Here is a 13,461-nt window from a genome sequence, read left to right as displayed (position 1 = left end):
CTAGGAATATCAGGTATGGCAAGACAGAAAATGAAGACACTCTCCCATTGTTACACAGGTATTCCTTTGTAAAATGGTGGAATCAATTCAATGCGGAACATGCCGGACCAGAAGGAGTTTCTGAATATTTTGGGAAAAAGTTAATCTGATTAACTTTGTTTTGAATAAAATTAATATTTTTTGTAAAGGGCTTATTAGAAAATTTGAAGGTTATTTGTTTTCCTAAATGTCGAGTGGATATACCATCTTTCGAAATTTGCAAAGGGAAAAGAGCTTTTATGAAAGGTGTTCCCAAAATCACTTCATTTTTTAAATTTTTAACAAGAAGGAAGTTTGTTTCAATCTTAAGTTCTTGATTTTCAATTACAGCTTTAGAAAGCTTATAATTAATTTTCAGTTTTGAACCACTAGCAGTGCTGAGTTTTTCAGAGGTTTTTTCAAAATATTTTGTAGGAATTAAACCTTCTAAAATACAATTTGAATCAGCACCTGTATCAAAAAGGGCCAAAGTGTCAAGAACAAAATCATCAATAACGATTCTGATATTAATGTAAAATTTTTGTATTTTGACCTTGTTGATCAAACACATAAAAGTTTCTTCTGGATTACCAGAGTCAACCTTTACAGAATCATTATCCTCAGGAAGTTCTACTTTCTCAATGTCAGAATCATCATCTAACTGAGAAAGAATAACTTGGTGAATTTGTTGTTGATCTTTGATTTCTCTGATTTCTTTCTTGAGATTATTTATCTCAATCTGGAGATCTTGAATAGTGGTTGGTTTAATATTAGAATTCTTTTCTAACCTTTTGAAAATATCTGTAATATCGAATTTATTTGAAGTAAAATATTCTTTAGGTTTAGGTTTATTTTCTAAAACCTCTTTGAATTTGTTTAAAAATTCTTTTCTTTCTTGAAAATCCGAAATAGAGCTTATAGCTTCAAAAAGAAGATCTTGTTCTTTTGTCAAAACATTGATTTCTGGAGTTTCATCACTGTCAGAAGAAGAAGCTTGGTCATCATTTTGAATTTGGTTGACCTCTTCTTCAGATTCTTTATTAGAATCTTCCTCTTCATCAGAGGTATTAGCCAGGAGATTATTGATTTGGTCCTCTAAAGAAGGCTATAGGGAAAGAATTTCATCTCCTGTCTAAATCCTCCCTCAATGACCATAAAAGAAAGTACAAGTACCTTCACATAGGATGTGTTCAGGTAGCAATTAAACCTTTGATAGACATAGGCATAGATGCTGCTGTCTTGATTTGTCTCAGAGACATTCGTCATAATAAATTTGATGATTCTCTCATAGGAACAGTTGAAACCAGTCTCGGTCAAGGTCCGATTTATTTTAACTGTTTTCCCAACAAAACTGTGAGTCTTATGGATGAACACATCCTAGACTCCTTATTTCTTAATATTTGCTTTCATGGGTTAGACATGAAAGAGGGATCTATTCCCGCCGCATTAATCTATAGGATTCAGTATAAGGTCATGAATTCTTGTGCCTCTAGAGTCCTTCTCAAGCCTGATTTGCTGGAATTCTTGATTCTCGCAGATATCTGCCCTTGTAAATTTTGTATCCTTCTTTGACAGGAGTGGGAAGGATTTCTTCAATTGGTCCAAAATAATCCCACCATTGGAGGAACCAATTTGGAAAGTTATAATTCTGATTCTTTTTAAAATATATTAACCAAGAATGTCGGTTAAGTTTATTTTGGAACCAGAAAGTTCTTGTCCATGCGTCAATGTAGTCCCAATAATTATATCCTACTGGATCAAATGGTTGGGAAAACTTTTTATAAGAATTTAAATTTTTTCCAAAAGCCTTTGGAGTTAAGACTTTCAGGATTTGTATTGTTGAATGGGTTGTAACTGACGGATCCTTGTGGTCCTTGTAATGCTTAATGGAAACAGAATCTGAATCCACTAAGATAAACTCATAAAACTGTCTGGTTTTATTAGCTTGATATGGTCTGAAATGAAATCCTGGTGGGAAGACTTTAGTAATTGCCTTGTATGGGTTTTTGTCCCAAAATTCAGGTTCCATTTGTATGACTGAGGAGAATTTTCCTTTGGCTACATAATGGCTTGGGTTTGAAGTTTTTTGTTTTCCCTTTTGAAGGTCAAGGGTCCCTTCTGTTTTATTGGTTATTGTTTTTTGGGTTTGGTTGAAGGTCTGGAGTATAGTGTTTAGGCTTGCTAAGTCTAATTCCATATCTTCTTCAGAGGCAATGTCTGCCCAAGATTTATTTGGTAGGCTACTTAAGCTTCCTTGTTGGATAGCTAAAAGCGTACTAATTGGGAGAGCATAGTCTGTTTTGGTTTGTTTGGTGGTTTTGACAACAGAATCAGTCTTTTTGGAGGATTCTTTTGGAGTTCCAGATTGCTGAGTTGATGACTCAACAACTTGGATTGCCTTTTGAGTCGATGACTCGATGGGGGTCGATGACCCAGAAGAAGAGGTTTTTGAATCTGCTGAAGCAGATTGTGGTCTTGGTTTATTTAGAGTCAGAGCTAATCTGACTTTGCCGCCTCTGGTGGTTCCTCCCCTAGAAGGGGTAACTGCCTTTCTAGGCATCTTACTTATCCTGTAAATATTCACGGGTAAGATAATCAGGAAGGGAGTTTGAAGTGCCTTTGAGATATTCTATGTCAAAATCAAAAACACTTAAAATTGCTTGCCATCTCGCAAAAATTTGTTTTGAGGCAAGATTTTTAACATCCTTTTGTAAAATTTCTTTGGCAGACTTGCAGTCTACCCTAATTAAAAATTTTTGGTTTAATAAATCAGATTGGAATTTTGAAACGCATAAAACAATTGCCAAAACTTCTTTTTTAACAGTAGAATAATTCTGTTGTGCAGAATTCCAATGTTTTGAAGTGTATGCAATGATATGCTCATGAGACTTGATTTTTTGTTTAAGAATACCTCCATAACCTATGTCTGAGGCATCAGTTTCAACGATTTTGAAGGCTTGGGGGATGGGAAGATATAGGCAATTTATCTTCCTGACTTTGTTTTTGATTTCTTTAACGACATTAGTATGGACATCAGTCCAAGGGGGAGGATTTTTCCTAAGCCTATCATGTAAAGGCTTGATGATGTTATTTAGGTGGGGGATGAAATCCCCAACGTAATTGAGACATCCCAAAAATCTCTGTAATTGGGTTTTATCAAGGATCCTGTCAGGAAATTTATCAGCAAATTCAATGGACCTACTGATAGGGATAATGGTACCTTGGTGGATATTATGTCCAAGGAATCTGATATTGGTTTGAAAGAGACTAATTTTTGATTTTGAAACGGCAAGACCGTTTTGTTTAATAACATTGATAAAAACATTTATATGTTTAAAATGTTGATCAATGGATTAAGAAAAAATTAAAACATCGTCAATGTAGACAATGACAAATTTTGAATAAGGATTGAAAATGTCATTCATGATTTTTTGAAATTCAGAAGGAGCATTTTTTAGACCAAAGGGCATAACATTCCATTCGTAATGCCCAAAGGGAACAGTAAAGGCAGTCTTGTACCTATCATTTTCGCAAATTTGGATTTGCCAAAATCCCGATTTCATATCGAATTTTGAAAAGATCTTAGCAGAATTGAGTCTGTTAAGAAGATCTTTTTTATTGGGGATAGGATGCCTAATCCATTGAAGGGCTTGATTGAGGGGTTTGTAATTGATAACAAGTCTGGGAGTACCTCTTTCAATCTCAGCAGGTTTATTAACATAAAAAGCAGAGCAAGACCAAGGACTCTTGCTTTTCCTGATAAGATTTTTGTCTAAGAGATCTGTAATCTCTTTCTGACAGTAATGGAGGAGTTCTTCATTCATCTGAATTGGTCTGGCTTTAGTGGGAATTTGGGTATCTTTGAATCCAGATTCATAAGGGAGACTGACAATATGTTTTTTCCTATTCCAGAAAGCGCTGGGTAGGTCAGAACATATAGAAGTTTGGATTTTGTTTAAAAGTGACTGGATTTTCTTTTGAAGTGAAAAACTACCTAATTGTTTTTCAATATTAGCAAAAGAAACTTCTTCTTTTAAAAAGTTAATCTGAATATATATATATATATATATATATATATATATATATAGAATAATATTATTATGTATGTTTTGTTCAAATTAAATTGGAGGTGTTTTTATAAAATTGTCTTAAAAATGCATATATCTGAAATGAAATAGTATGTTGCATAATAAAGAAGAATTGAACTTAAATTTATTTATTATTAAATAAGAATGCTATTAATTTTCAAATTTAAAATTTCAATGATTTATCTTATACTTATTATAAAATTTATTTTGGATTTTTCCAAATTCATATAAAACCAACGTCATGTTAAAATGTTATTGTATCTGAGATTCAATTTGACTATCTGTATAACTTGTTTTTATGCCTTTTTTTCATTTTGATTTCTAAGTTCTTGCACCATAATTCATCATTTTAAAAAATTTGTGAGGACTTTAGAGAAACTCTAAATTTTAAATAAAATAAATTTTGAATTGCAATCTTAAATCCTAAACCCTAAACATTGCTGAATCACGGAGAACAATTTGAATATTTGTTGGGTCATTGTGTATGCAATGCATATGGGTCTAATTTGGAGCCATTTTTTATGATTCTTAAAAAATAATTAATTATACTTATCTTTCAAAATAATAATTCTTGTAGTTCAAAGCATTTTAATCTAAGTACTAGAGAGAAAATACTAAAATTTCGTACTCAAATCAAATATATTACTATAAAAAGCATGTAGGCATACCCACTAACCAAAAGCTTAACTATTAATAATTCATATGAGTTTAATTAAATCTTATAATGTTTTGGATGAGTGGGAATTATTATGTATATTTGTTTGTTGGCATTATTTGTCTTCTTTGAGATATGTATCTTGACGACACGATTTTTGTTAACATATCTCTTATAGTATTATTAAGATGCTTGAACATTTTGTTAAAATTATATATTTTAATTATGCTTTTCTTATTCATTTTGAGTGAAATATGGGTTTCTAAATATGTATGATGTTTATTTTTATCGGATATAAATTTTTGCATTGTTAGGAACTTACTATATCTTTAAATATAATTAATATTGATTACAGTGACATTTTGTGTATCTAATGATTTAAATAATGTTATATAAGTGAAAGAATGTTAGATTTTTCTTAATTAATTTGATGAATTAACATTATTTAATCATTAAAATAATATAATATTATTTATTATGTTATTTTAATAATTTAATGGTTATCAGTGTTAAGCATTTGACCAAAATGGTCATAATAGGTTGACTCGTTCTTAATTCCCAATGAACGGTTTATATTCTCACATAACTTTTGGTATACAAGTTGTCCATAAACATCTTGAGTATATGTGAAAAACCTAATCGTCAATAAAAGAGTAGCATATGTATATGTTCAAATTCTCTTAATTATAATTAGTTTTACAAAGTTCAAAAGTCACAAATTCAAGTTATCTTCGGATAAACATAATTTCAATCATAACGTACTATGATTAATTAAATTAAATGACCTGTACATGTATTATTAATTGAATTATTTGCATATTATTCAATCCTTTGTAAATTTTTGTAGTACAGGTCAAGTTTTCTTCTTTCTTTTTAGCAAGAAATATATAAACATAATACTCCTCATAAAAGATTGGGTAATCCTTCTCCTGAGAGCTAGCTTTTAAGATTTAGTTAGAGGTAAGTTTTCTAATAATCTCCATGTCATTGATGCTGAGTTAATTAAAATGAGTGATAAACTAAAAATACTATAGCAATAAAATGTTTACAAATTGACAGCACACTTAAAATTTAAATGAACATTTTAGGGTAACAAAAAGGAACTAAAGATTTTATATTATCTTCGGAGGCGATGGTGGAACTTCGGACTAAACAACTTTTATTTCTCTTCAGTCTTAACTTAAGGTGTTACTTTGACATTTGGGTAACATTGCCTAAAGCTTTTATAAATTATGTTGTGTAGTGAAATTTAGCACACAGGACTACTGTACCAAAAGAAATAGAGAACCCCATCCTGTAACCACTAGAGACTGGACTCAAAGGACCAAAATTACTGTCATAACCAAACCAATAATAACATACATCACTACTCAACTTCCTCACATAACTCGCCCCAAAAGCATGACCACGGTTGGTGAGAAACATTACTTTTTATACAATTATAAGATTCCTCATATTGCTTACATCCTTAAAAACAAATCAACGAATATAAAATCTTCAAGCAGTTTCAGGAACAGAGCGCTGGTAAGGAAGACGGCGATCTGGAACTCCTTCCTCAGCACGTTTGTCTTCAAACCACTTAACAACTCTTTTCCGAGGAATGTTTGTAACATGCACAATACTACTGATCATCGCATTCTGCATTGTGATTCAAGGCAGACAAATAAGGGTAATGAAGTTTACAAATTATTTACAAGGGAAGGGAAACTGCAGATGATTATAATAACTAAAACGACTCGTTTGCCTCTACCAAACGCAAAACATATCAGCACATTAAGTAGAAATGGATATATTAAAGGACTTTCAATAGTGTATGTGCGTGTGTGTGTGTGTGTGTGTGTGTGTGTGTGTGTGTGAGAGTGAGTGAGTGAGTGAGTGAGACACATCAAGTGACAATACAAGGACATTAGAGGAGCTAATTTGTCTGTACAATCATAAATTTAATTTTGACCATTCATGCATTGGTATATAAATAAATAATTTGTCATTCCCTTTGATTGGTGTGTAAATAAATAAATAAAACTCTTAAGCCACAGATTTAACATTATTGCATCTAATGCAATACTGGGATGCAATACCATGATGTGGAAGGATTGCTGAGTTATGTTTCCCTAATTCACATATAACACCTTACTCAAAACTGAAAGCAAATACGCATTGATTGCCTATAAAATGCAAGTATTAGCAAGAACCATTCTAGCATTCAAAAACAACAAAAAAATGCAAAAAGCTGAAACTATTAGCATATACTAAGGGAAATTGATCATTGCATTCTGCATTTCTTCCTGAAATCAAAATTCTAAGAATATGAGAACAAGCAAGCATTAATTTGAAGTTTCTCCCACAAACTTTGGACTATAGACAAAATTGCCACTTGAAGAGAAAAATAGAGTATACTACATCAGAAGAACAAGTCTAATAAATAAGTCAATTAACATTGTACTAGTTAGTTATGAACGACCTACAATCATAAAAAATTAAAACTCATAATTTTGAAGCCAAGCAAACTTTACTTACAGTGGGTCGTTTTGATCTCCGATAAACTCTCTCCAGAGTATCAATGTGGGCCTTTTTCAATCTCTTCTGAGCAGTCCAACTACGTTGCATGGTATGAATAGGTACTTGAGCCCTGGGTCCAGATTCTACATGATCTGTACTTATTTCTTTATGAATAATATCGCTGGGTTTTGTTTCAAGTGATGTTACTGTTGCTGGGGGTTCATCAGGTATTGATAGACTCAACATCAAAAGATTTGGAGGAGGATTTCGAAGCAATTCAAGTACAAGAGCCCTATCAAGACAAAGCTCAGCAGCAAGATTTTTTATCTGCAAGAAATACAAAAATAAAATAAAGAGATTGAGGAACAGAGTCCTGGAGATAATAATAGGATTAATTCTTCCTCCCCCCCGTGTGGAAAAGAATTAATCCAACATAACAATCACCTTAAGATTTGCACCCCCTTTCACGGAAAATCCAACACAAGTTCTTAATTTCAACATTTAAAGAAAAATCTATAACCAGAATGAATTGCTTTAATCAGGATTCCAGGTCAATAAAGGAGCAATAAACCAAGCCTCGCTGGTTCATTTAGTTCTTGCATCTACTAACAATCAATCAATTACCACGAAAAGGCCAGGCCAGGGGGGAAAATCAAAAGATGCATCTCCTTACTAACAGTAACAGAATTGGAATAAAAGGCTAAGCAGCCATACACAAACAGTTTTCCAGACAGATTTTGAGTTGTCAAACACAAGTCTAGTGCAATACTATTACCTAAATGCAAATCACACAAGAAATTTAAAAAGGCCAGAATCCAGAACACTTAACCTCTGCAAAGTGTAACCAAACAATCCCACCATCTGACACCTTCAGTTATGGTCCAAAAACCATAAAGATTTATTTTTATTTGTCATGTTCAAAATTGAGATCTAATTATATAAAGAAATGAAATTGAAACAAAGATAACAAAAAGATAATCTCACAACAACTGAATAAACAAAGGACCGAACTTAGGTACAGTTCCTTAGATACTTATACTATTTTCCAATCAAAATAAAATTCTACATCAGTAAGTCACATAATAAAATTCATCATATAAGGTTAGCACAGGAGATGAAATTCTAATTTTAATTAGAAAGCAACAATAAAAGCACATAAGCAGTTGCACATAAATTTTATTCATAAACAAATTCAGCTGAAAACTCATGTGCAAGACACGTACACTTGTTTTGCGGCGGCCAGTTTTCAAAGCTCGAGCCAATTTCTTCATTTGCCAATTTCTAAGCTTCAGTGAGCTTTCAACCCCATCATCGCCATCATCATCATCATTGCCATTTTCTGCGTCGCTCGAATCCGAGTTCAACAATTCAGCGTCAAAGTCTCCCAATGCATCTCCTAACTCACGCTCGAACGCGGCAATATCTTCCTCAGTTATCTCCTCACTTTCGTCGTCACCTTTCGACAAATCGTCGTTTTTGAGATCTTCTTCGAGCTGCTTGAATAGCATCTCAAACGCGTCCTCCTCAGAAACATCACTCGGAGCCAAACTTTTCTGCAAAACACAAAGCCATAGGAAATCAGACTCTATCCAAACGGCATAAATTGGAAAACCTTTCCATTAATACAACAACTAAAAATTAACACTGCATAAAATTATTTCAATTTCTCATTATCCGATAAAAATAAATTTAACTAGAAAAGAGTTAACATAAAGATAAAAGGAAGGAATGAGAACGGAAAAGGGAATTGAGATGACCTTGTTTTTGTTCTTGTTCCGAGAAGTGGCGGCAACGAATGAAGAAGAGAGGTTGAAATTGCGAGAGGGAGAAGAGAGAGAGAGGAAGAGGGAGCAGAGAAGGGGTTTGCGTTGCCATTGCAAAGGAACGAAGCGAGCACATGACATGCACTGAACCGCCATAGCCATTGTTGGAGAAGGACTCTGAGGAGGGTTTTGGATATTTTTCCTTCATAATTTCTATATGTAATCGTAATGCTTAAGATAACATACAATTTAATTCATAAAACTGATAAAGACCACTTTATTCTTAGTCTTCAATATTTACTAAAAGTAAGAAAAATCGAAAATTAAATTAAATTAAATATTTAATACAATTTCAAAATATATCTCTACCGAGTTAGTAATTCGTGCACATGTGTAAAACATTTTATTTATTATAAATAATTATCAAATACTTTTTATGAAAAATTGATATGAATATTGTTTTTGTTACAGATTTAAGAAATTATAATTTATAATCTATGTATAATATATATATATATATATATATATAAAATTTAATATTAATAATTTTTATACACCATAAAAATATTTTTTAATAAAATATCCAAAAAAGTTAATAAAAAAATAAAACTGCATTATCTTCCTCTTTAAAATTTTATAAATTTAAAAGATTAAATATTTGATTACAATAATTAACAACTTACTATAATTAAGTTAAAGAAATAAAAATAAATAAACACTCTAATTATTAACAATAAATATTCCATTATATTACATAAATTAGATAAAAGATGTTAAAGTAAAAAAATAAATTATGAAAATTCAAAATTAAAACTAATATTAAATAAAAAATAATTAATGTATAAAGAAATCACCCAAAATAATGAAAAAAAAAACTATAGAAATCATATATTCACAAATTATATATGGAGACTATTTTAAGTTAAGAGAGATAAAAAAGAAAGGGTTAAAACGTAACAAAAGAACTTAAGATTTGTTAGTAATGAATCCTTCTATAGCTTTTACTTCATCTGAAATTTAAGTTATTGTTATCACATTTTTTAATATGACTATAGAAATCATGAAGCTAATTCGAAAGTTGTCATAGAATCACGCGTGTTAGGCAAGTTTGACTTTGATTATTAAGCTTTAAGTATAGGGGAATGTGAATTGAAAAAATTAAAAGATTGGATATTGATTGATTGAGTTTGGAACATGTAATATATTTTTTTTAATATGTAATTTATTTGAAGATTTGATATAATGTCAATGTATTACGAATTTTTAAATATTTTATATAAATTTATAGGTGACATGGAACAAGCAAAATTTATATTGCAGAAGTTTTCAATAAATGAAGTAGAACATTTCATCCTTTGAGTTAATATAAATGAGTTTTGATGTCTTTGATAATTTGTCTAATTATGTAGTTTTAATAAAAGCGATGTATGATTAAATGAAACTTAAAAAAACAATTGATTAATTTTATGTAATTACATAACAATAAAGACAATAAGAGAGATTAATAAATTTAAAATAATTATCTTACAGTGTTTTCATTTAAAATAAGCATTTTAAGAAAAGTGTAAAGTCAAAGCATTTAAAAGAGATTATTCAAAGGTTTTAAGAGATAATTTTATTGGCTTCTCTCTTTTATTGTAAAAATAGTAGAATTGTAAATGTAAAGCAATTGTATAAGCAAATTTTAAAAGAATTAAAACTATTGATTATATTGTGTTTTAAATTGATTACTAGTATTGAAATAAAGAAAGAAAAAAAATAGATGAGTAACTTAATTTTGTTGTTAGTTATAAAAGGTAAAAAAGTAAATTGCAAGCTTATATATATATGAATCGTTGATGAATGAGTAATACGAGTTCTTGTGTATTTATTGTGCACCATTGGAGAAGAAGATGAAAAGTTGTTCAGAGAAGACGAAAATTGGAGAAGAAATGATACATATAATGCTGATGGATTCGTACTTCTTATGACACCCTAACCCATTACGTTGTTTTTGTTCCGATTGTGATTATTAACTATTACAATGACAACGAATGGCAAATGATATAACATAGAAAGCATCATTTTATGTTGTTAACTGTACATCAAATTTGACCCACAACTATTGTAGAAAATGTAGACATATTTAAAACGCACTTTCTACATCGGTGCGGTGAGATAACATATGTAGAAAGAAGGGAAGTAGAACAAGTAGTCTTATAAGTCAGTTTTGTGAGTGACTGATGTAGAAAGTTAAAATTCAAAATATAAAATGTCGTTTGTATATTGGATGTCTCAGAGAACCATTATAGAAGAAATATATATAAAAACAAAATAGTGTATGTAGATTAGTTGTCTCTAAAAATCGATGTAGTTAGTAGTAACAAATTGTATTTAACATTCTAAAGTTTGAAGTGGACATAACATTTTTTGTTAAAATCATATTAATGCAAACGAACAAAAGGTGAATATGAGGAAGAACTATCGAAGGGTTGCATTTGTTAAGCAAAAAAAGGAAGGAGATTTGGATGAGGAAGAGGAAGAGGTTGGGCAAGGCAAGCTGAATAATACCCATTGTTAGTCTGTACGTTAAAAGGATGTTAGTGGAAATGACAATGGAAACAAATAGGTTTGTGTACAATTTGTGTGTTTTGTATTTGATTTGCATGAAGTAACATCCATACTAATTTTGATTTGTTACAGATTATTATTGATGAATGCAATGTTGAAGAGGAAATTGGAATTTTAGATGAAGTTGATATGTAGAATGACAAGTACAAAAATTTGTGTAATTTATCTAACAGTCAGATTAAGAATATGAAATTTTTTAGTGTGAATGAAGGTTATAAATTTTATGATGAATATGGAAAAATGAATGGGTTTGGCATGAGAAAAAACAAATGTGGTAAAAATAAGAATAGAGATGTTGTGTGGCAGTAATTTGTGTGTCAAACCAAGATTTTCAACGACAAATGTACCAAAGTTTGCCGAATAGAATTAAGACCACAAAGCGATGACCAGATTTGGTTGTGAGGCAAATGTAGCCTTCGAGAAGTAATAGATGGTTCTTAAATTGAGTTCTAAAAATATTGTCCCACAATGATTGATTTCTAATTACTAAAAATTTTTAAATTTAATTATTTGAGCTTCAAAGATATGAGATTAATTAAATCAAGAATTTATAAAATTAATTATAAAACTAAGAACAAGGAATACAATGCATATCTTGGTTGAACTTATCGAAGAGGAACCTAGGGCATATGGGTTTTCTCATTCAATCCTTTATATTATTTTTCTGTTGAATTCTAAATTCAATTTTCTTGTAATTACCAATCATTTATACAATTACTATTAATACTCAATGGTCATGCAATATTAATATTATTTTCTCTAAATTAACAACCTCAATGGTCATGCAAGACATCAATTAAAGAAAGCATAAAACACCTATGAACTTGTTAATTTAATAACAATTGAAAAAGAAAGATTAGTTTAGTCCACCTAATCCTTTGTCTCGTTTTATCCTATAGATCCATTAACTAACCGAGGTACGGTTGTCTGACGATATAATTAATTAGGATTAATAAAGAAGCGCAATAAGATAAAAACTAATCACGACGGAAACTAAATTTAGATTCAAACATCAAAATCCTATAAATTCATGAACAAATATTCCCATAACCCTAGTTATAGACTTAGTTACTCATGCTAAAAAGAAAAATAAAAACAATAATAAACAAAGCCATAGAGAAAAGTAAATTAGAATAAGATGAGTTCCCAGTTTTCAAGTACAGTCGCTTGAAGTTCTAAATCTTACTAAGAGTATGCCAAAGATCCCGTGCAAGAGGGACAAAATGAAAGGTATATCAAAGAGCAAAAGACAGGATGTACAACTGGATGTCTGAGGTCGCTCTTTTATAGGGTTTGAAAACGTTAAAAGTTCTTCATAATTGGTCTTTCGCAGATGAGCACGACCATGTGTAAACTTGGTACATGGGCGTGATGGTCAATATGCACTGTCGTGCATGTGTTCGAAGCACCTCTGCTTGATGATAGGATCTAGACCTGCTGACTGCTGCGAAGCTCTATTTTGCAACCAATTTTGGGCCCAAAACACGTCTTAAACCCAGTTGTGGCCTTTTTATACTAAACTGCATAATATGCAAATAAATTAAAGTAAAATCTAAATAAAATAAAGGTCAAACATCAATATATGGGCTCTAAAAGAGGGCCTAATTATAGACTTATGAGACTGAGTTGAAGATATAAAAAGATGTAGATAGAAGGTGTTGGGTAGTTTCACAATTTTTTGATGATCGTAATCATCATTTAGTTGATGACAATTATTATAGAATGTTAAGGTCACATTAAAAAATGGATGATGCTGATGTTGAACAAATGCGGAGAATGAGGAAAAATGGTATTCCAACGACGAAAGTATATAATTTATTTGTTAACC

At 30.9% G+C, this 13,461-nt stretch overlaps 1 protein-coding gene across 2 annotated transcripts; it reads right to left on the bottom strand.

Annotated features, from left to right (window-relative positions):
• Positions 1-5,901: 5,901 nt before the first annotated feature.
• LOC113855243 (protein OVEREXPRESSOR OF CATIONIC PEROXIDASE 3) lies at positions 5,902-9,241 on the bottom strand. Of its 2 annotated transcripts, XM_027486796.1 has the most exons (5): positions 9,018-9,241; positions 8,484-8,813; positions 7,279-7,587; positions 7,026-7,046; positions 6,130-6,399 (listed from the first exon to the last, which is right to left on the bottom strand). In XM_027486796.1, the coding sequence occupies exons 1-5, from the start codon at positions 9,183-9,185 to the stop codon at positions 6,259-6,261; spliced, it is 969 nt and encodes a 322-aa protein (XP_027342597.1). In that variant the 5' UTR covers positions 9,186-9,241; the 3' UTR covers positions 6,130-6,258. The 2 variants fall into 2 exon arrangements, with proteins under 2 accessions (XP_027342598.1, XP_027342597.1); XM_027486797.1 differs by lacking the exon at positions 7,026-7,046 and having other exon boundaries at positions 5,902-6,399.
• Positions 9,242-13,461: the final 4,220 nt, after the last annotated feature.

This window comes from Abrus precatorius, unplaced genomic scaffold, assembly GCF_003935025.1.
Source record: "Abrus precatorius isolate BTA unplaced genomic scaffold, Abrus_2018 Scaffold11, whole genome shotgun sequence".
Classification (NCBI taxonomy): Eukaryota; Viridiplantae; Streptophyta; class Magnoliopsida; order Fabales; family Fabaceae; genus Abrus; species Abrus precatorius.
This window is presented reverse-complemented; position numbering and strand designations above follow the sequence as displayed.